At 37.0% G+C, this 27500-nt stretch overlaps 2 protein-coding genes across 8 annotated transcripts in view; one reads left to right on the plus strand and one right to left on the minus strand.

The window, feature by feature from the left end:
• Positions 1–10941, plus strand: part of LOC113800388 (uncharacterized) — a 23596-nt gene extending 12655 nt beyond the window's left edge. For 2 of the 3 annotated variants that reach the window (XM_070126532.1, XM_070126533.1), the window contains exons 5-15: positions 456–608; positions 779–922; positions 1584–1694; positions 2331–3551; positions 3678–3866; positions 4078–4214; positions 4664–4780; positions 5000–5195; positions 5536–5853; positions 5966–6325; positions 6802–10941. In XM_070126532.1, coding sequence (XP_069982633.1) covers positions 456–608; positions 779–922; positions 1584–1694; positions 2331–3551; positions 3678–3866; positions 4078–4214; positions 4664–4780; positions 5000–5195; positions 5536–5853; positions 5966–6325; positions 6802–6954 — 3099 coding nt within the window. In that variant the 3' untranslated portion in view covers positions 6955–10941. The remainder of the gene's footprint in view (positions 1–455; positions 609–778; positions 923–1583; positions 1695–2330; positions 3552–3677; positions 3867–4077; positions 4215–4663; positions 4781–4999; positions 5196–5535; positions 5854–5965; positions 6326–6801) is intronic. The other variant, XM_070126534.1, reaches the window with a different exon arrangement.
• On the minus strand, positions 8885–26741 carry rtet (major facilitator superfamily domain-containing protein rtet). Of its 5 annotated transcripts, none has more exons than XM_070126536.1 (11): positions 26673–26741; positions 23874–23930; positions 21197–21401; positions 20260–20363; positions 19517–19675; positions 19039–19212; positions 18728–18833; positions 18143–18363; positions 17339–17429; positions 15035–15172; positions 8885–14231 (listed from the first exon to the last, which is right to left on the minus strand). In XM_070126536.1, the coding sequence occupies exons 2-11, from the start codon at positions 23922–23924 to the stop codon at positions 14146–14148; spliced, it is 1335 nt and encodes a 444-aa protein (XP_069982637.1). In that variant the 5' UTR covers positions 23925–23930; positions 26673–26741; the 3' UTR covers positions 8885–14145. The 5 variants fall into 5 exon arrangements, with proteins under 5 accessions (XP_069982637.1, XP_027206946.2, XP_069982639.1 ...); XM_027351145.2 differs by having other exon boundaries at positions 23769–23930; positions 26673–26739; XM_070126538.1 differs by having other exon boundaries at positions 23755–23930; positions 26673–26720.
• Between the last annotated feature and the right edge of the window lie 759 nt (positions 26742–27500).

A 27500-nucleotide genomic window follows, 5' to 3' on the forward strand; every position in this document is an offset into this window, starting at 1 on the left:
GTACTTACATATGTATATATATGTATGTATGTATGTATGTAAGTATATATATATATATATATATATATATATATATATATATATATATATATACATATATATATATATGTATGTATATATATATATATATATATATATATATATATATATATATATATATGTAAGTATGTATATATATATGCATATATGTATCTATCTGTCTATCTATATATAAACAAGTATGTCTATCTATCTCTCTATCTATTTATCTACCTGCCTACCTATCTATCTGTCTGTCTATCTATCTATATATGTATGTATATGGATATATGTATATAGATAGATATTTATATTTATTTTATATTTACTTGTTCTTTTTTGTTTTCTCCTTCGTTTTAATGACATATTTCTGAAGTAGTGTCCTTGTAGAATACGAATAACCTCAAGTTCATGATTATTCATTATGCAACGATCAGGTGACAAGAGAAGCCTACACGTTTGTACTGGATGTAGCCGTCACCTCCAGGGCTACCAACATCACTTACGCAAATTATTACTGCGCCCTTTGCAACGATGACGCCTCAGACTTGCATAACTGGACTATCAATATCATCTGCAACACGCAAGAGGTAAAAAAACAAAAAACAAACAAAAAAAAAAAACTCACCATATTGAATATTTGGAAAGGTCATGAAGAGTATCTAAAGCATTTTTATTGTCTGAAGGAATCCTAGAGTGACAACCAGGTGCATATCCAATCCAAATAACAAACCACCATAATTTCATCTCGCAATGAAAGATCCTGAAGGACTTCTCGAAGGTAGAGTTCATGAGCAAGGCGACCTACTACCCAGGACGCCGCGAGTGGAAGCGTTTCACGTACAAGAGCGAGGAGGATGAACAGAAGGGCATCTATGAAGAGACACACACCTGCTCTTGCCAGGTATTTTCCTTTGCAAGCTCTGCGTGTGTTTGTGTGAGTGTGCATGTGTGTGTGTGTATGTGTGTGTGTGTATATCTATCTATCTATCTATCTATTTATATATATATATATATATATATATATATATATATATATATATATATATATATATATATGTATATATACATACATATATATAGGTAAGTATGTATGGATATATATATATATATATATATATATATATATATATATATATATATATATATATATATATATATATATATCGTTTTAAAAAAATGGTACTTTCTTAACAAGGAAATATCGCTAGTTTTTTTTCTTTCTTTCTTTTTAACTGCGATCTTAAGGTATTAAAGTACCAGCGATACCTTAAACCCTATGAGCATTGTATCTCTATTTTATTTATGCATTTTTTTACCCTAGCTCCTCTTTTGAACCGTTAACGATATCGTGCTTCATGGACTAGTGCCGCTGGAGGTCCCGCTGGTTGATTCGGAGCCGTTCGCAAAGATCTTGGGTTTGTAGATTAAAATAATGTGAGACAACTTTGATGTCTCGAAGTAACCGCCTCTGGCCACAGGCACTTTCCTTGCCTGTTTTTATTGTTTTGTGGTGAAATACACGGTATAATGTCACTGTGATGAACCCTGTAATGTCCTAACAGATTAACGAATTTAAGAGCGCAGAAGATTTCGCCGGGCGCTTCGGCGGCAGACCGTGCATCTACCCGAAGAAGGAAATCATCGGCGACGATCAAAACTCGCCCAAGGAGCAAGTAAGATCATGATGTAAATATTTTAGTAGTGTTTTTGTATAATGTGAATCTTCGTGTTTACGCATGGGCATGTACATGTATGTGTAACTGAAGATAAGGGATATCGCAGTGGCTGTCTCATCTGCCAGTGAAAGTCTTTTGTGTGAAATATTTTTCTGCCATTTTATCAAGCAGTTCTGGGCAGTGCGATGCTATTACGCCTAACTACAGTTCATATGAAGAGGGAAAACTGATTGTGCGAATCAAAAGCTAAAACATTTGGTTATTACAACTGAATATAATTTTATTGTGTTGTAGTTCATACAAATGTTTTGAAGTTAACGTAAATGCATCAAACCTGGTTCTAAAACGCTATAATAACGTTATAACTTCCTGATATTAGTCTAGAAATTCCTCAAACAATCTTTGACCACAAAGAAAAGGATCTCAGAGACCGCTCGAGGTCTGGCTCACCGAAATGGCGCGCCAAGGGTCTAAATGATTAGGCTTAGAGTACGGTTAGGTCTGACCATAATGCTGGTAATTACTCACCATCTGGTGCCAGATATGTATAGTAATGTGTGGAAAGGATCCTTTGCAATACTCCCTGAAAGTGAAACTCAACAACCCCTTCAACGCGTTTTTCTCCTCTGTCAGCAGGTACGTCGTTGTCATCCTGACTGGCCTGACCGCATAGACTTCGAGAAATGTCAACGTTACTCTCTTATGATGACCTACGGAAGCACAGAAAACAGCGTGACGTATAAAAACCCTCACTGCGCCAGTTGTAACTTCGCCAATGTCTCCCAAGGCGACCTTCAGTGCCTCCAGCCAGGAAAAAGGCGGCTAGTTGTTTACTACCACAACATCCCACCCTGCTTCAGCGTCCTCATGGACTTCCGGGGCGGCCGCTGCGACGAGGCCACGGAGCTGTGGGATCCGGTCCTCGAGATGTGCCACAAGATCCACTGCGGCCACCTGTTCCGGCTGGTGGGCGGGCGGTGCGAGAGGGACCTCGAGGCCTACGGGTCGCTCTCCAACTCGACCCTCCTGGACAGTGCGTGCCCGAAGAGGCTCCTCAACCTGACGGAGTATGCGCCCCGAAGCGACGGCTCCATCTTCGTCAACGCCTCCAAGAAGATCTACGCCAAGGGGGAGTTCGAGCTCACCAACGACACGCAGGTCCTCGTCTGCCACGACGCGAGCCACTACGCCGACGCCTTCAGCACCGCCCACCAGTACCTGACGCTGGTCGTGCTGAGCGTCTCCCTCGTGGCTCTGGCGCTCCACATGGCCGTCTTCATGCTCGTCCCGCGACACAGGAACCTGCCGGGGAAGAACCTGTTCTCGCTCTCGTGCTGCCTCTTCGTCGCCCACGTCCTGTTCCTGGCGGGGACGAGGGAGACGGACGTGTACGGCCTGTGCGTGTTCCTGTCGTGCAGCCTGCACTACTTCTGGCTCGCCTCCTTCTGCTGGATGAACGTGATGAGCGTGGACGTGTGTCGCACCTTCAGCAGCCAGCTCTACCGCGGCGACTCCGACGGCGGCCGGACCTTCCTCCTCTACTCGCTCTACGCCTGGACGGTCCCCGCGCTCGTGGTGTCGCTCGCGCTCCTGCTGGACTGGGTCGACCTCCTGCCGGACTACCGGCCGGAGTATGCAACGAGGCTCTGCTGGATCAACAACCGCCACGGCCTGGCGCTCTTCTTCCTCCTACCGGTGGGCGCCATCGTGCAGGAGAACGTCGTGCTCTTCATCATCTCGGCGTATGGCATCTGCAGGCAAATGAAGGCTGCGCGCTACGCCAACGTGAGATCCCAGAGCACCAAGGAGGGACAAAAGAAAACAAAAACCGGCTTTTCGAGCCAGCTGACACAGGTGCAACTTCTTTTTGACATGTTATGACACACACATCCACACGCGGCTATGTATATCATCAATCCCGTAAGCCCATCCATAGACACATGATGAATAAACCTGACACACGGCCCTCCTCTCCCGCAGACTCGCCACGCCAAGAAGGAGCGAGTGAGACTTCTGCTTTATGTGAAGTTAGGAGTCATCCAAGGTCTCACGTGGCTCACCGGATTCATAGCGGCGTTCGCGGATATCCCCGCATGCTGGTATCCGTTCACGGTTCTCAACGGCCTGCAGGGAGCCTTGATCTTCATCCTTTTCGACATGAAGCGAAAGGCAAAGATACTGTCTGTTTGTCAGATTTCAGTCGTCTTTGACTCAATTTTCCTGTCCCTTTATATGTATATATGGAATGTTGTATGCGTCATTATAGTTGTCTTATGGTCTATGCATCTACCTGTCTAACCATTACATAAACTCTTCGAGATATATACTGAATCGCAAGTAGAAAAGAAAATGAGGAATAGCAAACCTCTCGATGGCGCAGGTGGCGGAGGCGGTGTGGGAGGCGGTGACGGGGCGCCCGTGGACCAAGGTGAGTTCCTCCGCAGTCACGCACACGACTCCCGCAGGAAGTGCAGGACGCGCCGACAACAGCCGTAATAGGTCGTCTGCGTCATACAGGTGTGGCAACTTTCCTTGAATACATTTGTGTTTTGTGAGAAAAGGATAATAATGAAAGGAATGGTATTGCCTTAGGATGAGGTTACATTCGATATACCGGGTAGGATGAGCAGATGAGATTTTTCTAGTGAGAATTTGTAATCTAGAATCCCTAGATTACATTATGCTTTAAAGACTTCTGACATTTTTTTATGTATCATTTTATGGGAAGGAATCATTAGACACATATTTTTCTTCTTATATGCCTTTATATAATATGTTCTATGAATTAAACTCGCGAGAAATAACGCAGCTATTAAGCATATATATCTGGCCATTAATTGGTTCACATGCTATCCAAATTCTCACACATTGCTTTAATTCCCTTTATTTTTGCTCCACGCATTGCCATGCTTTCAATAAGGAGCTGAATTTATGTGCCTTACCACCGCATACTTTCCTGTACATAGCGACTCTGAGGGCGAGAGGCTGAATGCAGCTGGTCGTGTGCCTTTGGTCATTGAAAGCATGACCTGGGACAGCTCCCGCGGGTCGACCTTGCCCTCGAAGGCCGTGCACGGAGCCAGGTCAGTGGAGAATTGGAAATCAAGGCGAGGTCAGAGGTCTGTTGATTATTTTGCTTATATACGGAGAGCACTTTTTTGGAAATGATTTGGCTGTAGACTGTATGTTTGTAGGTATTCGACTTCTGTAAATGGAGTGAGCATAACCCCTCTCCCTCCCCTCCCGAAGAAAATCGAAAAAAAAAACACTAACATGACTTCGATCTCCCTCCGTGTCCTCAGACCGGCAGCAGAGGCAATGGCCCGCCCACCTTCAGCGTCAGCCCTCTTCAGCGCCACTCCGCATCGAAGCCAGGGGTCAGGAGGCAAGACGGAGGTGGGTCACGGCGGCTCAGAAGGGGTCAGGAACGGCGATCTGCGCGGCGGGGTCGTGCGGGGCAAGTTCGACGACGAAGTTCCGGATCCACAGGTCGCCCGGGTGAGTGGCGCTGTACCTTGTTCGAGGGTCGTAAGGCTGATGGGAAAATATGTCCAACATGCCAGGCCTTTGCAGACGAAGGGAATTCTGGATCATCTGTAATGGCATGATAAGAAAATAAACACTATATAGTGTTTTAAAGATCTTGTCTGTTACTGCCATAACTACTACATATATATGATCGTAGAAAAATGGCTATAAAAAAATTGCAATCCTTTGCCTACGACTGTGAAGGGTTTGACATCTGCCCGAGGCCGCTGTCTTTGCTGTCTTGCGCAAGTTTCCTATCTTTCACCGAACACTGTCTTGATTTTACTTGGCCGCTCTCCGCCTTCTGCAGCGACGTCCAAAGGCCGCCGTGGAGCCAGTGGGCGTGGCTTCGAGCGTCGCCCCGAACGACCTCTTCCAGACGCCACAGGAAAAGCGGAAGGCGGAGCTGCATCGCGTTGTGGACCTTCTGCAGCAGCTGAAGGAAACACAAAGGAACTCGATGGAGCTGCCAGACCTGGTGCGGCAGCTGCTTCTTCGTAGCGGTGCGCTTGGAGGCCCGACAGGAGCGCGCGGGACGGCCAAGCTCTCCAAATGCCGCTCATTCACCGAGGGCGCGGACGCCGGGCGGCAGGAGGATCGGCACAACGCGCTCGCCGCTCGGCTTCGGGTAGGAGGGCGTCTGACATGTCTTGTATGATGTCGGTGCTTTCTTAGTGAGGACTGTGAGAACTTTTGCATTCGTTCCAACTGTCTCTGACTCACTTTCCTTGCCCCAACAGCTGCTCGAGTACTCGTCGGAGTGCCCAACAATCCACAGCCTCATCTCGAGCAACGCCCAAATGCCCGTCAGGGACACCGGCCTCCCGCTTGACGCCAGCATACCCCCGGCCGCCCACGCCACCGCCGGCAGCTACAGCAGCGGTGCTGCAGCGAGCGCTGCCTCCCAGCAGGAGGTGGCAGCTGTAGGGGAGGCGTCCCCCTCCTGCTCCCCAGGAACGACGAGGCGCCGCCCGGCCTCCCTCAACCGAGCCTGTTCGGCCAGCCTGCGCTCCTTCGACAGGGCGCAGACGGGCCCCCGGCAGGAGAAGCAGGAGCCCGCCAGCCACACGCCTCTGAGGGCCACGCAGTCATTTTCACAAGTAAGACTTTTGTCTCTTGCAGGTTTATTTCACCCCTTCATCTGATGGCTATTGTTTTTCATTAATTTACACTTTTCTGATTGGAAAGAGAGCGAGATGAATAGATAGATTGATAATGACAGACAAACTGTTAGATAGAGATATAGATAAATAGGTAAATAAAGAAATAGATAGATAAGGTACGTAAGTACTTAGGTAGGTGGAGAGAGAGAGAGAGAGAGAGAGAGAGAGAGAGAGAGAGAGATAGAGAGAGAGAGAGAGAGAGAGAGAGAGAGAGAGAGAGAGAGAGAGAGAGAGAGAGAGAGAGAGAGAGAGAGAGAGAGAGAGAGAGAGAGAGAGAGAGAGAGAGAGAGAGAGAGAGAGAGAGAGAGAGAGAGAAAAGGCTTCTACCATTATTGTCAGGACCCAGTAAAACAGTTTTCTTGCCAATTATAAGCGCGCAAAATCAGTGTACTCCGACGCATACATTCTTGCAGATCTCTCACCTTGCTCTGGCGGCTGCAATTATGCAACGAGCAGCAACAGACGCCAGGAAGAGAGGAGGACGTCGAGATGGCCAGCCGCCCCCTTCGGAAACCGCCCCTCATACTCGCGCCAATTCGAAGAACACGTCGGAAAGTCTAGTGTAAGGGGGAGGGGGAAGATTACGCGACGGGGGGGGGGTGAGGGGATGAGGTGGGGGACGAGGGGGCTGAGGGACGAGAGGGTCTAAGGGAGCCTGAGGGACGAGGAGTGAAAAGAAGGGTGTGAAGAGCGTATTCATCGTGTATGATGGAACTGAATGAAAGTGGTGTGAGAACGTTGAATGAGGCTTGGAGCTCTGAAGGAACGAAGTTCGCATAGTGTGAGGAAGACCAGTAATTTGTGAGAGGGATGAAGGAACTGGACAAAGGAAATGAATGTTGGTGATGTGCAAGGGACGCAAGAAGTAAGAGGAATGTTTTGCAAAATCTTGAAGAATTAGGAAGAGTGGCAAGAGGATGAGGAATAGATTATGGAGCCCATGTACTACTTGGGAGTGAGGGATAAATGATAGAGAAGATGAAGTGACCGTGAGGGAAGATAATGATTTACATATGGGTAGGAAAAAGCATGAGGATCCACGATGAGAAGAATTCAAGACAATAAGAAATTCATTGACCAAAATGTGGGATAAGAGAATGAGATGTGAAGACAAGCAGCCTTTGAAAAGATAAAGGTGTGAGAGAAATGAGAGAATACCTGTAAATGTGATATGCTTATTAAAATGGCTGTTATGAAAAGAATGAACTTACACACTTACCTGCTTCAATAATCTTTAGTCACTGTTAGGAAATACATAATAATTTCATTTAATTACATGTACAAGTGAGATATTTTTCTTTTTAACCATGGCTTGTTTTAACCATGGCTTGTGGTATTTGATTACACCTTTACTTTAGTGGAAATTATGCAGTGATACTCAACCTGAATTACAGATATACATGTGTTATTAATTTAGATTTTAGATACTAGTATCCTGAAAATATCATGAATTGCATATTAATGTAAAACCAAAAAATCTACAATACGAGTTATAAATGATGTCAAAATGCCTATTGAACTTTTGAAAACGAAACACTACTGCACTGCAACTAGGCCACACCACAAAATTATTCATATTGTTCATTAGTAATGCATGCACTATGGTATATACGAGAGTATTTAATAAGCAGTGTAATATATAAAATGAACATTATTTTTGGTAGGGATGTATTTTATTTCAAAGGAATCTTTTACTCTCCATTACCTTCTTTGGATGAAATGCACATATAGAACTTTTTCTAGACAGTTTGGCTTTATCAAATATGAATGTAATGTGTCCAGTCAATGTTAGTAATACTGATAGTATAACTTCTAAATTATTACAGTGTTTCAAACTTAGTATCAGATTGGGTAAATAAAAAAATGTATTACATGCTATTCAAACATATCCACTTTGTATTGCCATTGTATCATCTAGCTTTATCTCTGAAGTAGCTTTTGAGTCCAACTTCAGGAATTTTAGCATCGTGAATTTAAGTGACCATCTTCCATCTCCTGCAAGAAAACTGTTCTTTGATTTTAAACTGGATGTTTTTGTTTCCATGTTTTTACCTTGGTCTTAATTGCATACATACATGAACCTTCTCTGTCAGTGGTAGTGGATGCAGCTACCCTACCATATATTTTGCCTTGGACAACAGGTTATAATTTTGGCAACAGTGTTGTAACATTGTGCCAAAATTAATAACAAAATAATAGTTACAGTTATATGTACATAACTTAATGTAACTATGAATATGAATTCATGTGTATGCTCAGTTGTGTAACTCAATTTGGGGTATTTCCAATATTAATCAACATTTAAGTGCCAGTTTGCTACAGGGTGTTTTGAAAGTGCTTTTGTAATGCTCAAATTTCCCTCTGGAGGAGCTACATACTATTTTGTTTGATGTTTGGTGTCCCTTGTCACGCAGTTAGCCCCTCTTTGAAAACATCCTGGATCTGCCACAACTCTCTAAAATCACACACAAGAAAACTGAAGTGAAACTACACGAGATGGATTCTCTCCTTTATTGTTCAGAGATAAAAATATAATATCTGAGAATGTTGTATAGTAATATATATGTTGAGAAGAACTTTGAACAACAAACACGTGATTTTAACAATTAACATTTCCAGGAACATCATTTCTATTCTAAGGGTTAAAACTATGCAATAACAAATTCAAGATAGGAGAATGATATTACCAAGGTGATTTCAAAAACAAATATCATTAATCCAGCTGTATAAACTACACCTTAACTTTCCTCATACGATTGAAAAGCTTAATAAAAATTTAAAGCAAACTCCTCTTTAACTCTCATTATTTATGGCAAAACACTGGCATTGCAAAAATAAATATACATATAAATATTTGAATACGAAAATTACAATCTCCAGACATAGAATTTAAGATAGTTTTCACTTACAATACAAAATACTTTCTAGATATGTTTGAACCCTAATACCTAAAACTAAATAAGAAATTCATGAAAGTGAAGAAATTAAAGGAAAGACATTCCTCAGTACCATATCAAATTAATGTGCCATCTAAAACTAAAAATAAGATATGATATCATTACATTTGAAAACATAATTCAAAGACATTGTGTAATAATTTAGATCATTAAAAAAATCAAGTGGTCCGAGTGATGAAAAACTTAATTTACTGTGCCTTAAAAACTAAAGAAACAGTGAGGGATAACAATTTGCCATTATCATAATTTACACCTATAGGCAATATGCAGAACATACCTGGAGAACAGAATACAAAAATATACAAATACATCAACAAGGGAAGAATAACTTTCAATAAATATTATTATTCTTTACATTTCTTTCTTTGTAAGTAAAGATACTTATTTCTTTTTCTCTCACAATGCAGGTGACATCCCGACATTATATATTGTATGATAACTTCTCTATTGCTAAAATTTTACATTAAGCAAATAGGGCGTATTATTTCATATCTACATCATACAATTGAATCCCTTTCTTATTTATTAAGTGGACTGCTACCAGCACACACATAAACCCCAGATGCTTCACCACTACACAAACTGGTCAACTTTTTAATGCACGGATAGTTAATTCTGGTGTTTAAAATCCACAGCTTAAACTCATAATAGTGTTAAAAATAAAGTTTAGTAACTGTGTGAAATGTTTCTAGATCACCTTAAGTAGTTTAAGCAAATGAAAAAAATCTGAAAATTGGCTGGCAGTGGCAACTAGTCAGGGATTTATTTTGGCAAGTAGATTATGAGTTTTAACAACTTCTATTTCATAGTTTACAGTTTACATGCCAATTCCTTTTATTTGAATTCAATACACGAAGTCAGAGTGCCCATCAAAAAACTATCAAAAAGGAATGAAAATAAAAATATACAAATCCTTATCTGCCTCAGTATTTTTCCTTCATATTACACACACTACAGACCTTAAGAATAAGAGGAACTACTTTCTAACTCCTTGGAATGTACTCTGATCTCATGCCGTGGTGTGCAATTACATGTATACAGAGAGAAAGAAAAAGAGAAAGAAAGAAAGAAAGAAAGGAGATGTGTGTATGTGTATCTGAAAATCATTCTGGGTACTGTCTTGGAAGAAAAAGATTAACAAACAGAGCAAGCTCTGCCTTGCAATCCACGGTTTCAGATAATATTTTTTATAGGATGCAAATTATACTTGACCTTATATTAAGCTAATGATAGCCAATATAACCAAATGGATACAGTAATCAGGAACTAATTAAACTTTAATTTAAGATTTATATAGGGCTGTAAACAAAAGATTCTTGCTGATGTTTTGCCACACATTACTCCAGAAAATTACTTGCAGAAACACTTTTCTAAATGAAAAGGATTTTCCTCTTTACTTCCCCTTTCCTTTTATACATTTACTTTAATATTCAGTGAAACATTGAAATGTTTCAACACATTCTGATTACCATTTTGGAATAATTATTCTTAGGATAACTGGTTCTAATCTGGAATTGTTACAAAAGGCTTAGTGGTCTTAAAAGCAGCAGATTCAGTCTCAGTATTTTTGTGCTAATGAAAAGCTTAAAAAGAAAATCACATATAAACCACCATACAATCTGTTTTCTCCCCTAATTTCAAAATGAACCCATATGAAAAGAGGGAAATATCCCTCTCCCAAACAAAAACATTCAATGGTAAGCATAAAACAAATAATATCACCATTTTAACTTGCAGTCACGTTAATTATCATGCAGGATACTCATAGTTAATGCAGAAAAATCATAAGAGCTCCTGTGTTTCTTTATATTCTATGCATTTAATACTTCCCTTGAACAAAATCACAAATAAAGCAATAAAAAATACTGATAATTTCCTGAAAGTATTTGCCTTAATATCCACACTTGTCACACACATGATCAACAAAATGCACACAACAGTACGCTGTGATATGCACTGAACACAGGGTCTGTTGCATACACAATAATATCTTTTTAAAACAGGTTCTGTCTCTTTCAATTAATGCATTACATCTTTATCATGAACATTATTTAACACAGTACATCAACACATAATAAACCCCTTGCAGATGGGCAATACACCCACTAATGAACTTACTCTTTTATTTAAAATATTATGCTTTACATTATAAAAATAGTCAGTAGTGATTCAAGTAAAAGTGAAAATATATATATTCATTACTTATTTACATGGTATTGGGTTGAAGGAGTTCATGGTGAATGATGTACTATCATGGGATCCATCTGCTTGGGGTTAAAGTACAATAATAGGCAACAGCAGCAATATCTGAACATTTATATACATGACATACTATTCAAAATTTACTCATTTCTTAGAATCATCTTTTAGCAATCTTCCTTTCTTTGTTCTTCTTACTTTACCTGAATTCATCTTAGCAATTCTTAGAATACTTTTATATAAAAGCAAAATCGTTAATGCATGCTTAAGCTTACTGGGTCTTTTGGAGTATGAGATCTTAATCTAATATGCCTTAGATGGTAAGAATAAATTAATGCTTAATACAGCCACACCAAATGGAATGATTAATTATATATCTAAAAGTAAAAGCTTCTTTATGCAGCATTAAAAACATTGTTTATAAACTAGAAATGCATTTAAGTACATCTTTTGAGTTCTCATTCATTCTTTATTCTTAAGTAGCATATCACAGGAACCTCTGGTATCTTGTTCTTTCTTATCAAATGAACTGTTAATGCACAAATAAAGGAGCTATCACATGTGTACTTCCTATATTCAACACAGGTAAATCTTCAAATTTGTAACAATTAGTGCATATACATGGAAACATCTCACAAGTCATTTAATCTTTACTTTTTACAACAGGCTAAGATCGACCTCTGTTATGAATACATATTTTTGTTGTTGTTGCTTTATCAAAAAAACAAAACAAAACAATTAATCATAACAGAGCAAGTCCAAGCACACAGGTCTTTTCAAATCACTTTCAAGTTTATATGAAAGGATAACACTGAAGTGCCAGTCCTGGCACATTAGCTGGGGAAACTGACCAACAATGTTTTTTTTTTTTTTTTGCAAGATGCTGCCTATTTTTTTGACATTGAGGATTTATAGACACTGACTGTTCCTGAAATTTAAAAAATATTATTGTGCAGTTATGATATATCCAAAATGTTTTGAAGCTAGTCTAGATGCACCTCAAAAAGTTATGTGAAAAACATTTCTGCTGTTTTCAGATACATGAACATATTGAAGTAAGTGCACTCATGTGATATGGAGGAAATGATAAATGAAGAGACTGTAGAAAGTATATGTAAATCTGCCATCCCCTGACAGCCCCTTCAAATGTGATTAACACCTAAAGCAACTTCATCATTTGATTTCTAAACATAAATGTTGATAAAAAGTTTCAATAAACTCCAAACAAAACGTCACACATAAGAAAATAACATAAATACATATATGTATTTATATATATATCTATATATACATATATGTACATATATATATATATATATATATATATATATATATATATATATATATATATATATATATATGTACATATATATATATATATAAACAGATGTATGTATGAATAATCACAGATCTTGCTTGATCTGCAAGCTTTAAATCTCAGGCGTCAATGAATCTGCATCAAATAGATTTATCACTGCCATGTAACTGTGTGTATAACAGAATGGAAATTCTCAACCCACTGCTACCAGAGATGGTATGTATGTACATGCCATGTCCACTGAGTTTATCTGTTAATTTTTTTTACACATAGATGGCTCCACAAGTACTTAAGTCATCAATGAGGGAACTACTAGTACTATATTTCTAACCTGATTACATTTTTCCTTGATTTTTGGAAATATCATTTTTTCATATTATATTGCTACTAGTAATGCTAATAACATTATCATAATCAAAATGTCTTTTATAATAATAACTGCATCAATATTGATAGTATTGGTAAATAGTCATAAAAAATAAGAATAAAAGCAAAGAAAATAATAATAATGATAGTATTGATACTGATAGTACCGGTGTAAAAAAAAATAAAAAAAAAGGAAATGTGAGATCAGGTGATGTCACAAGATTCTACTAACTGACTCTTTGGTGGCTGAAAACTTGTGTTGCCATTCATTTTCAGAGACATTTGCCAAAAGAAAATTACAGTGAACAATGCATTTTTAGGTATGGTATAATATGGTATTATTTAACATTCCAATCTAAAATATCCATGAAATATTTCCAAAGATAAAATCAGTTGATAAAAAACATCTTTGTTAAATTTCTTAAACTTATCTTTAGTTTTCTCAACAACTCACAATGAACTCTGTTCATGTGCGTAACAAAGTTTGCTCTAAAGCCCTAGAGGGATTCAAATGTTTTTTTAATAAAAATGTTTTTTTTTTATGTAATACAGTAAATTTGTAACCAAATTTTCTAAAGCGAAAATGTCATCTTACACTTACTCCTTGTCTGTATTTCCCAAAAATATAATGAACATACCTATTATCCAAGAAATATCTCAAATGTGGCATTACCGTAAAATGATATATATATATATTCATATATGTGTGAATGTGTTTTTATATATATATATTATATATACAAATAAATAAATAAAATATACATATATATATACATTCATGCAAGCACAAATATCTATATATATATATAAAAATAAACCTGAATGTCAAAAAGAGATTACTTCCATTTTGTTCAAAAGTACCTGATACTCTAACTGAGGAGATTTTAACGTAAATTAGAGTTTCTCTAATGAGCTATTCAGTAAGACTGAAAAAGAATCAGTGGAACCACCATAAGCAGGCCACCCACAATATAACACAACTCAGCTCCCACACACCAGAAGACTGAAAAGAAAAGGCATAACAACACATTAAACATTGTCATCTTTGTCAAGACAATAATAAAAACAATGATACTGATAGCAAAAACAATTAACAAAATATTTACATTGCTATATAAGAAAAATAGTTACAATACTAATAATGATAAAAATAATAAATACAAAATAACAATATATATTAAAAACTTAACAAGAATAATTTACAATTAACATTTATAACAGTAGCGTACATATACACAGACTTGTACTTGTACTCATATGCACATATACACATGCATGCATGCAAGCACACACACATACATCCATGCATATGTAGTAAGAAAATTGACTATAGAAAATAGGACAAACTACTCCAGATGAAAGAAGGAAAAAAGGGGACATGATTATGCTGTATAGCTATGTAACAGGAGGAGTAAAGCTAAATAAAGATGGCTTTATAATATGAAATCCAAGAAGAATGAGAGGACTGTTGAAAATAAAAAGAGGCAATAAAGATGGCAAAAATTTCAGTAAAAAAAAGATAATGGAATAACCTCCCACATTAAGCTATTTGTGCCAAAAATATGTATCAATTCCAAAAGTTATGTGATAATTTACATTTAGCAGATGTGACCCTCTGAGCCTAGCTCTTCTCGAGTGTTAAAACAACTAGGTAAGAACCAGGGAAGAAAACACACACACAGACACACACACGCACACACACACATAAAGGCAGATGAAAGCAAGCAGGCAGGCACAAACACACACAAAAATGCAGAGGCAAGCCAGCAGGCAGGCACACACAATGGAATTAAAAGGCATCCTTACAGACTGAGGTGACGATAGGTCCAATGACCCTGGCCAGGGCTCCAAGAGATCTCCATATCCCTAACAAGGTGCCCTTGTGAGAATCAGCTCCATGGTAAGATGCTAGAGCAGTTAGACAAGGTACCATCATGGAGGAACCTGAAAAATAAAAATAACATTAGGACACAAGGCAGACTGTGCCAGTATTTCAAAGAAGTTTATTTTTTACAATCATACCTTAGTGTGGCTCACTCTGATATAAAGAATAAGTACATTGTAAGACTCGTAATGGGATCATCCCTAATAATAGGGGTGGTAGAGGGGTTTGGTGGGGTTGGGTTTATCAAAAATTAGTTAAATGCATTTTCACACTTGTGTAGGAATGTAGAATTACTCATGTGAATATAAACCTCCGCAAAGAAAAACTCTTAGCCAGTTAATCGTGGCATGGGCAATTTTTACACTAATGTATTTATCCCCTACTGGAGCGAAAATGAAACTTGTATTAAGAAAATCTAAAAAGCATCAAACAATTTTTCATATCTTTTTCTTTATAACTGCGGTAAATATGATTCAATCTTGAGTAAACATCATATATACAACTTTAGGGTTAAAAAATAATGCAAAAGCAGTGGTGAGTCTCTATCTTGAAAAATAAACAAACACGAGTCATTTGTTTTAGGATACTTCAATCAACCACATGGTCCTGAGGCTGCACAGCGAGCCAGGCGAGATTTTTCATGCTGTCACCACCCCATTAGACTTTGTGCATAGGAAAGATTAAAATTTATGTTTTTTGTGTTAATTAGAGCCCAAGCAATCGAGAACACGCATAATAGTAATAATGTAGCTACTTTATACTAAATATAAACAACTGAAGTATATAAGGCTAAAAATCCAAAATAACTTGTCAAATACCTCTATCAACTCGTGTGTTATAGGCCTATAATTAAACAGTTTGTATTATTACATTAAGAAGAGAAATGTCCATTCGACCAGACAGTTACGAGTTTGTATTTCAAAATATCAATGTTTTCTAAATGGTTATTTCTAACAAATAAAATAACGATTCTAGGTTACTCCATAACTACATACTGCTTGTTAATCTAACCGTTCCTCGTTACTCACACCTACACACATTTACACACACCTACACCTACACCTACACCCACATCCACACACGCACGCACGCACACACACCTATTCATATGTTTTTATATACAAGTGCACATCTGTGCAAACTTAGATTTAGTACCAAAAGATACAGAATGTTAAATTACACAATAAATCCAAATTTGAAAAAAATCAGTATGATAGTTTTTTTTTTAATTTACATTACTTTTTGTTTACCCCCTTACCCCCATTTTCCCCTCCTCATTACCCCACTACCCCCTTCTAATTTTGGGGACAGTCCCATTAATATAATGATGCTGGAAAATAGAACGCTTCATACTGTGTCATTCATATCATGGTCATTATCTACTTTTTACATGCCTCACAAATCACAATAAAATCAGCATAAAATATTGTTGATTTTCAATTTTTAATGGAAACAAGTTAGCGGTTGTGCCACAACTCTACAGTTGCAAAATCTCTTATTAAGAAAAGCACCCTGGTTTTACCATTATTGTTGCTACATTTTTGCTGAGACCATGGTAATAATGATAATCTTTCTTTCTTAGAATCCGAAGTTTATTCTTGAATTAATTTCATAGTTGTAAAAATGAGTGATGTATAATAAATGTTGATGTGATATGTTATTTGATGTGAAATGTACATAATTATCATTTATTTTTTGCACATGCCTGAGGTTGATGAGAATTCAAGGGTTCCATAACAGAGTCAGGTCCATGGTATAAAAAGTTTAGGGATTGTGTTCTATGTGGGTTAACATTCACATATGATCTAATTCAAAAAGCTTCAGGATTTGGATAAATGCCTAAAGAGTAAAAAGAGAAAACTGGTGCACAACAACAGCATCATATGAAACAAAAGGGGAGTATCTCGAGCTTATCTCATGATATCGCAAAAATTGTAGGAATTGTCAGCCTAAACTAAGCATAAAAGCAAGTTATGACAGCTTGAGGTAAAGCTGTTCTAATCAGCATGGGGTAAAATAAACACTAAAAATCAAGTGATTGCACATTGCTAAAAAAATCAAGATTTTTGCCATTTTCTGAATGAGTATGAATGATCATAAACTATTTCAAAAGGCAAGCTGTAATTTCACTTATTATGAACAGCCATTAGAAGTATGTTTCCTATGAAGACTTCAACCTTCAAAAATATCTTGTCTTTTAAAGTTTGTACGCAAAATTACATTACCTAGAGCATAGAGGGTAAGTCCAGCATAGAGTCCCAGGTTAGTCTCACTTGCACCAACCAAGATGAAAGCTGGGATCATCATGACCAAACCCTGGCGGCAGAACAGGAAAAGGATAATAAGTGAACAAAGAAATGACATTATGAAAATTCTTAATCTAATGTTAATATTAAAAAATTTATACTTATTAAATTTTTCATCTAAATTCACTGATATCCACCAAGATTTACTAAATTCTAAAAGCATATAATCTCTTTATTTTCTAAACCCTATTCAAGACAATACTCAAAAGATCCTAACATTTATCTCAATAAAAGCATTCACATACTTCTATTTCTATAACATTAAATAACAATAAAAAATCTCAAGACAATAATACATTGTAATGAATTTCTTCCAATACACTTCTTTCTTCTTCTGAAAAATGTAACATCAGATAGTTAATCTCAAAAGGATGCAAGATATATGAATACTCATATCTTTATACACCTCTGCTTTCTTTATCAAGTCTTGAATCAGTACCATCCGACAACAATAGTAGACTAGGTTTTACTGGCATTTCAGTTAATGTGGCATTAATATGGTTTCCAAAGCAAAGATGCTGAAGTAAAGCTAATCAGTCAGGCAATTTACATAAATCTGTAAAAACACAAGCACACATGGATGTGTGTTGTCTGTTCCTTTTTCCATCCCTCACAAAAATATCCGCCCCTACACACATACAAAAAAATCCTAATCTAAATTAAAGAACAAAAAGAAAGAAAAATTGAAATATATACTAGAGCTAAAACCACTCTTATACCTACCATATTAGCCATAGATTTCTCACTCCCGTCCTTGATGCGGCGTACGTACCCACCCTGCATCACCGCCATGACTAGCCCCAGGAAAGTGAACATGCGACCCTGGTCCATTGAGCTGTAATGGTGCTTGTGATGTGTAACAAAGGTGAGTGTGAATTCCAGGCCAGAGTACATGAATAGGTACAGAAAGTACACATGTCCAAGTCTTATTAACCTGGCACGTTCTGAAAAGGAAACTGCTGTGAGAATCAGGTACAAGGTATATCTTTCTCATTCTAATTTAAGTGTTTGGCTGATTGTGAGTGGAAGAGCTTCAACTGGATAATATTGGATGTGTTTAAAATTTCTCTCTGGATCAAAATTTTTTTTAAATCACCTAGTGATTCACAGTGTGCATGACAAAAAAAATCAGAACGTGTATAATACAAGACTGTAAACATTTTCAAAATAACTAGATGTTCTCACATAAAACAAATATTCAAAATTAACAGGTTCATTCTAACAAATTAATATAAATACTACAACTGTATTAATCTTACTATTATTCATATTATCACAAGTGCAAGTAGTACTTAAAAAACTACTGACCTTCCTTTTCTAAGCCTTTCACAGATCTGAAATTGAAGAGGGAGAAAGGGCTAATGAGATCCCAAGCCTCGGATAACCCAGTACCGAGCGACTTTCTTCTTTTAGACTGCAAGACAGAGAGGGAGTAAAAAATATGGATATTAGCATCAATCTTCTTAGGAAAAAATGTATATATCCATATAATGTAGATACAAACACATAGCAACAAGCAATATACATACCAGTTACATTTCTTCCTCTCATACCACAATACCAACACATCAAATTCATATCTGTGCTCACACTCCCTATCTTTCCCTTTTTCACTGTACCTCAGGCAGTGTTTCCTTAAAGAAGACATAGAAGTACAGCACATTGAGGACAGCCAGCACAAGAGCGTAGACAGCTGAGGCCATGAACCAGCCTGTGCTGCCCCAGCGTGAGAACATGGCCCCGATGGCTGGCCCAATCGTAAATCCAATGCTGAATGCCACACCAATCATGGCCTGTGGGGGAGAAGGGGGAGATGGGAGAATTAAGACCTAAACAATACAAAAACAAAAATAAAGAAAAAGTTCAGGAAGATATATGTATCATTCACATTCAGCAAAGGACGAAGAATAGATGAACTACAAAAACAGAAAATAAGAAGAGGAAGAGGAGAGGAGGAGGAAAAAGGTGAAAACTGGGCAGCAGAATGAGAACAAACTAGAGAACAGATTCAAAGGTTCAACAAAACATTAGCTTTCTTTTAAAGAAAAGAGAGAGAGAGATAGAATAAAAAGAGAAAAGAAGATAGACATTCCTCACCATTCCCCTTGCCCTTGTCTTTTCCTCCGAAATGTCTGTCATTATGGAATAAGCAAGAGACACATTGCCCTTGGTTGCTCCTCCAATAATTCTCGCCAGCACAAAGATGGCAAAGTTACTGGCTATGGCCCACATGCCATATGAGGCTGCCACTCCAATCTAATACCAAAAAGAAAACAAAGATAAAATAAGATTAGAAAATATATATTGAACTTATCATTTTAACTTTAGTTGTATACACCTCCATATATATTACCTCTACCTATCTATGACACACATGCAGACATGCACACACTCACTTTGATTTGTGTGCATGTCCATGTGCAGTAAATGGGGTGAGTGAAATATGTGTACAAGAGTAGATGTGCATTATATATATATCTACCTTTGACATACTATATTCTATTATTGACTGTACTTCATATTTTGTGTTATATTTTCCACAAAACGATCAAATATTGAATAGGCTGCATCTGAAAATTATACTGCCTTGACACTGACTAGAATGTTTAACATTTCTTAAGCGTCTAACTGTCTAAAGGTTATAAAACTGTAAACATGCTTGTTAAAATAAATGGACAGAGACAAATTTGATTATTATCTATAATCCTTTCTGCTGAATGTAAAGCATAAAATGTTTAAATATTAAGAACTGATAAAAATCATATACTGGGGAAAATAAAGGAAACCACCATTCCACACATTATGAACAAAAAAAAAAAGCCAACAGCCTCCTGTCATACCAAGGTACAGATAAACACCGTCCTTCGACCGTACACATCAGACAAGGCCCCGGTGATGGGTGATGACAGGAACTGCAGTAGGGAGAACAGGGACCCCAACAGGCCTAGAGATGAAGAACACGGAAGAATGATAAACAAATGGTTTGGGAAGTAACTCTACATGTATATGTAAATAAGTAGGGATATATGTTAACAAACTGGTGCGTGGTTGGACAGTAAATGTTAAAATAAAAACAAAATTAAAAGTATATATACACCATGAACTACAATGTATCTTGATCTTGTTATCTGAAAGCTACAATAATCATGAATGAAAATGGCATGGGATAAGCAAAAATTAAGGAAAATTGCAATGAAGTAAAAATACTCTCTATAAAATAATAATAATAAGAAAAATGAAGACTCAGAATAGTAGTGGAAGTGGTATAAGATGCAGTATAAGTTTGTGGTATAACTTTTCTATCTTTAGAATAATAATAACCACTCCACTGCCAAATAATTAATTAATTCAGCCTTATATAAAAGTGCATAATTTGTACATGAAGGATGAGATGATAACACATGCAAAAGCGATAGGAGATAACTTACAACAAGAATTGAAAGGAAGAATGGGGAGAAGTGGACAGAGGCAAAATAGAGTGAGCAGAGAAAGAAAGAAACAAGCAAAAGAAAAAAGGATAGAGAGAAAAGCCACACCAAAGGACAGAAAAATTATCAGAAGCAACAGTCTGTGGACCACAATTCAGACTGTGCTAAGTTCAATCTTTTGTTTTCCTTACTAGATGAAGACATGAATTTTTATCTTTAAATTCACATAAAAAGGATAGAAAGGCACCGAATCTAACCTAAAATTTCCTGTCCCCTCCAATCATCACAACAATGAAGAAAGTAAGAATTAAAAAAAAGAAAAGAGAGAAAGAAAGAATAAGGTTAATACCTCCAAACAAAACAGAGTGGAATTTGGATGGAATTCCGATGGCCTCCTGGAAGGCAACGATCCACGAGAGCAAAGTGGAGTACAGTCCACTGCTATCATTTCTAGAGTAGTATTCTAAGAGGGCAGGAAACAATGGCAGAATGACGGTGAAGCCGAGGAGGTCCAGCAGTAAGCTGATGAACATTACTTTCTGCATCTTGGAACCCTGTAAGAAAATCATAAAATATATTATGTTATTTTATTTCATCAGATTCCAATGCCTATATAGGATCATATAAATAGAATAAAGATAATAAATTAAATGCAAAATTTTGCATTCATATTTTTCATAAGTTAAGCAAAAACAAAAATAAAAAGCTCATTAAGCCAACATCAGAAAAAAAGAAGAAAAAAAAGAAGAACAGAACAATTTATAATTTGAATAAAAACCTTCAAAGCTCACAAGATCAACTTCATTTCTCACATGAAAAAGTAAACAAACCAATTTTTCACTCCAAAAAAAACACAAACAAAAATAAAAATCATATATTATAAACCCCTAAAACATGGCAAAGTTCACAGCTTCATAATTATATACAATGGCTAAGAAAATACATTTCTGGTTTACTTTAATACATGATCATTTTAGTTCAAATCAAACTAATTCAAGATAGTTAACAAAAGTTATAACAAGTATATATATATATCTTTTCTGGAGATGACCTTTGCCATTTGTCCAGTGTGTATGTATACTTGAGCATGCCATAACTGCCTTTTGCATGTTACGGGTTAAAGAAAGTATAAAAACTACTGTTTGTCAAAATTGTCACAGAAACATGATGGGAGCAATCTTTTTTTGAAGACTAAAGACTAAATATTATCAAACCATTAACTGTATAAGTACACCAACACCAAGATAAAGATGAAACCTATTGTATACTTAAAGAAATACACACACACTGCCTACCACCCTTACTTAGACTGAAAAATCATCTAGTCAACAATTGTAACCATCACAAAAAGGATGTAAAAAAACAACAACAAAACACTGCAAGTTATCTAAGTGTAGGAATGATATACAAACAAGAAAATTTTTCAGAAACTGTACCAGTCACATCTAACTTGTCATCAACTAGCCACAGAAACAACCAATAACAGAATGATTGCAATTGAAATAGCTAGCTGGATGTCTATATTAATAACAATAAATGTAAAAACAATAATAACAATAAACAATAATAATAATAAAAATAATAATGTCTTCAACCTACAAGTTCTAAGAGTACTACGAATAGCTGGGGTCCTAATAACTTGAGGCAAGAAAGAATCTACTGAGCCACTGAATCTTAAAAGTTAAATCTCTAATTCTTGAATGAAACCAATGGGAGTCCCCTCTCCATGATGTTTAAACTGATACTAGCAGAAAAGGGGTGACTGAAAGAAACAATTTCACAAAGAGATAAAATCTTCATGCTTTCTTCTACTGGAATGTGTAATCTAGGCCTAATGTTTCTCTCACTATATCAGATTAGATAACTGTAGTAACAAAAGGTTATTCATAAAACGGCTTGTAAAATGATCATATAAAAAACACAATAAAACTCTAAGAGGGGTACTATATAAAAAAATAATTATTGACACTCCTCTCTTAGCAAATGGAAACTCTGTGCTGTATAGATGTTCAAAAATATAAATATCCTTCATGGGTAGGCCTTGAGCAAGTGTCTCGCAAAAAAGAAGAAGTAAATGTTGTATTGCTAAAGAAATGTCCAGATGAAAATCCTTCTAGCAAAAGCAAGAACACAGCTGTAATTTTAACTATGTTGTTACTGTTTAACTGAGCCAAAAAAGTTATTGGGTTAGCATTTATTTGTAAGCAAAAAAAGGCATTTAAACACAAACTTAATATTAGTGCTTATAACTCCAATGATATAAAACTATCATCAAATAAGATTTAACCCACTGCCACAAGGGATGGCATGTACATACATGCTATACCCACTACAAGTTTAGTTTATTGTCTTAACACATAGATGGCTCCACAAGTTCTTAGTCACCAAGGAATCTCATATGTTTATCCTTTTCCTTGATTTATGGAAATCTTTCCTTTTATCTTACACTGCTATTAGTAATGTTAATAACATCATGATAATCATGATGTCTACAATAATAATAACAGCATGAATATTGATAAAATTAGAAAAAAAAGAAAAAAATCATAAAAACTCAAGGAAAGGTGAGCACTTATGGAGCCATCTATGTATAGAAACATTTCACAAAACAAATCTGCAGTGAATACTACAGTTTTTTTTGGGCAGCACTGGGTTAAGACAATACCAAATGTAAGAGGCTCATTTCAAAAAAATGTCTGCTTAGCTATTCTAACTCAAATATAATACCAGTAATGATAAATATGATTAAAAAACTTCTAAATTGTCAATTAAAATTAAAGTCCCTGCAAATGACATGACTGATAGACAAATATAAAATAAAAAGCTATTTTTCCTATCAAACAAACAAAATACTACAATACCAACATCACGTAGAAAAAAGTTTATCATCTACACAGTTTTATCTACCTGCTCGCTCTTACATTTGTATCCTTCTTAGGTTGTGCATTAGTGTGACCATTAAGTAATGGAGGCTTTCCATTCAGAGTGCCTGTATGTTTGCCATTTACAAGAACCTCAGACTTTGCCTCTTTAGTTTCTTCTCCTCTTGTTCTCGTCCCTGATCGTAAGGTCACCATTTTGTTCTGAAAATAAAGAATAATAGTAAATGGTAGAGAAATAAAATATTGTGGTAAATGTTTAGAAGAACTGATAGACCTACCTCTGTTCTCCTGTGCTTTGGCTTGTTCTGGACTTTTAGAGTTTTCAAAAATAGAGGTTCTGTAATGCTTACTTTGGTAATTCTTTATAGTACGGATGCAAAAGACTATGTCCCCAACTCCACGTTGCAAAATTTATTTATCAATATAAGTTGCTGTGACTGGGCTCTGTTCCCCAACACCCCCCAGGACACATTGTCTTCACCTTATATGCACAGCAAGAAAGAGCTGAAACTTGGGAGCACCGAATGGACTTTGGCTGAGAGCGACGCTTTCTGCAATCTTTTACCTTCATTTTTGGCATTATCGTTCATGTCTGCATATGATTTCATGTACCAAAGACTGCAACGTTTGTCCCCTACAAGAATATCATATTCAATTTGCCAGAACTTAGTGTGTCCTTACTGTAAAGATTAAAGCTTATTTCTTTACCCTTGCATGATGGAATGGTTAATCTTTACAGAATGGATGTATTAAGCCAAGACAAATTGAAGATGATACTCTTAAAGAGGACAAAAAATTGCAGTCACATGTAAAAATTAAAAAAAGAAAGAAAGAAATCTGCAGACACAAATGGTAACGCCATAAATAAAGGACAAAATTGTGGAAATCGCTGCTCACAGTGTAAATCTACTGTATGCTGCAGAGTTTCAGCTCTATCTTGCCGTGCATACTGAGTTGTGAATCATGTTTGCTGGGGGGGCAGGGAGGGGGGGGGGGGAGATCTCCATGCCCAGTCATGGCATTTTAGAACTGTTGAAAGAATTGTGACATGGAGTTGGAGACTCAGTATGGCAAGTGCATCCATATTGTTAAGAATTACCAATGAAACTGTTTACCTTCAAGCTTTATCAATAACTTACAAAAACTATCAGGGAGCAATTCAGCATCAAATATTTTTAAAAAATCTTATGGAAAGGGTTCATGCTCCCTTGTATGGCCCCACCCACCTACATCACTCTCAAGCTCTTGAATTTTAAAGGACTTTGCTTCAAAAGTTTTCTTAATTTTTAGGGTTGACTTTTAAAAATGTGAAACAACTTGTTTAGTGCCGATATCACCAATACTTACGAAATTAATTCCTTGACCTGTCAATTCAGGGACATAAAATTTTATTTAATTCAGTCTCCTATCTAGAGGGAGGGGGAAAAAAGACTTACAAATCAGGCTAGATATCTAAAACAAGGTAAATTTACACAATACCTTCACATAACTCATCGCAACGATTTTGGTATCAATGGATTCCTCTCACCCTCTAGTACACATTTATGTAGGAATTATGCCATGGATCCCCCTCAAATTTACACATTCTTAACCCCGATAGCAAAGGAGAGCATGATGGGTACCAGGGATAATTGCAGGGTAAACTAACAATACTGCTGAATGGAGGGGATATGTCCCCTGCAACCTTCCCCCCCAACCCCCCATGTCGGGATACTGCCCCCTAATCATTATGTATGTTCGGCAAGAGAGACAGAATTGGCCCCGACTGCAAGAGGGACAGACTTGGCCCCGACGGCTCCCATACGTAAGTTGTATACTCTACCCTGCCATGAATAAGTGGAGGATTCTTTGTCTTTCATTGCAGGGGTTTGGAGAAAACGGCTCCCTCAGGAGAGGGGTCACAGGGGGCACAGCCCCCTGCATTAGACGATGTAGTGACTGGTTCTGTGGCTATTATTATTCTACCTTGCAATTTCCCTAGTACCTTTCATGCCATTCCCTGCTATCAAAGGTAAGACTGTCACTGAAGCAGGGTTTCCGCGGTATAATTTCAATATATCTGGATAGCAGAAGGTGAGAGGAATCGATCAATACTAAAATCATCGCCATTGGTTATGCGAAGGCATCCGATAAAATTACCTAAATCCATCTAACATCGATATATCTCTTACAGGATCGTATAAAGATTAAAAGGTTTATGTTGATGCCAAGAAATGTCCAACCATGATTTTAACATTCTCCACTCATGCTTACTTTGCACTCTCAGTTATAAGAAATTATTTTCAATATCTAAAATCTGTAATTTATATTTCTTGTACACTTTTTCCTTCAATGCTTGTTTGTATCTTTTAATCCTTTTAATCATAATACTATTCTAAAATGATCCTATTTTTCCTACTTTGGATACACATGGCTAACCATAATCAAATAATGACAAAAACAAATAACTACAGACTAAGAAAGGCACAAAACACTTGAAAATAACATATAACAGTAGAACAAGAATTACATATGTTACACTTTTCTTTCCTTTACGGGATGGGAAACCAGGTCAAAGCTGTAATGCCTTCCCATACACTCCGTTATAGTGAACTAATATTAACTGATGATACTTTCTTGCACCTTCTCAAACGTGATATTATTGACAGAACTTACCTCGCGTCTCCGTGCTTATTTACAACCCCTGGATCTAAAGAGAGTAAAGGAAATCGGTGGGAATGGGTGTTCAATAGCGCGGTCACCTGGTCACCCAATTGACAGGTGACCAAGGGAGCTTTCTTAGAAACTTTTTGACCTGTAGTTTAATCTGAATATTTAGCCTCTTTCTCATGCTCTAAGATATTCGTAACCCCCCAGGTGATTCCCCACAATTTTATGTATCGTTTGCACGTATTATTTAAGAAACTCGCACTCTACTGTAAGGAATATAGTGATAAATAATACCTGCTTGCGGCTTGCACGTTACCCCGCCTCTCTCTACACGCGGAAGTCGTCTCGCATAGAAAACGGGATCAGTTGGAGGAGAGACCACTCAAAATTATCATCAACTCCTAAAACTACTTTCGCATACATATACGTCTTGTTCTCCAGTACTAATCAAGGGGAATATTCCAGTCTCACTATGCAGAACTACGAAATATTACAATTTCAACGAAAAAAGGAGAAGGATTAGAAATATAGATCAACCAAACAGTAGGTGGGATTGAGTTACCTGTGGGGCCTCGCTATTGGCTGATACACACGTATCTGAATCACGAGGCGTCACTTGGGGTTTTCCAGTCTATGTTTCCTCATTGACAGTCTAGACAGGTAACGTAGAATATTCTCTTTCTTGGTATTGATAATTTGATAACGATAAAGTTAATGTTGCTGTTATTATAATCATGAACTATGTCCGAAGCTACGATATATTACTGTGAGCGCATCGTCATCGTCATTGTTACAGTTATCAAGATTATCATTATAATTTTCATCATGATTACCATCATCTTTATCATCACCGCCACCATCATCATAAGCATCGCCATGATCAACGTTATTATCATCATCATCATCATCATCAATATCATTATCGTCATCATCATCATCATTATCACTATCACCACCACCATCATCATTATTGCTAACATTATCATCAATCCTATCATCATCATCATCATCATCATCATAATCATTATAATCATCATCATCATCATAACAATAATAGAATATATGATGAACATGATAATGATGATGATAATAGTAATCATAACAGTAATAATCATTATCATC

Source organism: Penaeus vannamei, chromosome 10, assembly GCF_042767895.1.
Source record: "Penaeus vannamei isolate JL-2024 chromosome 10, ASM4276789v1, whole genome shotgun sequence".
NCBI classification, from domain to species: Eukaryota; Metazoa; Arthropoda; class Malacostraca; order Decapoda; family Penaeidae; genus Penaeus; species Penaeus vannamei.

What these genes read in the sequence shown, in the direction of transcription:
- rtet (XM_027351145.2), bottom strand. Translation starts at nt 23,924, where the DNA reads ATGGTGACCTTACGATCAGGGACGAGAACAAGAGGAGAAGAAACTAAA. An exon ending in AGAAATCTATGGCTAATATG is followed by an intron (nt 17,430 to 18,142) that starts GTAGGTATAAGA and finishes TTCTGCCGCCAG; the next exon opens with GGTTTGGTCATGATGATCCC. An exon ending in ACCTATCGTCACCTCAGTCT is followed by an intron (nt 14,232 to 15,034) that starts GTAAGGATGCCT and finishes TTTTCTTTTCAG; the next exon opens with TCTTCTGGTGTGTGGGAGCT.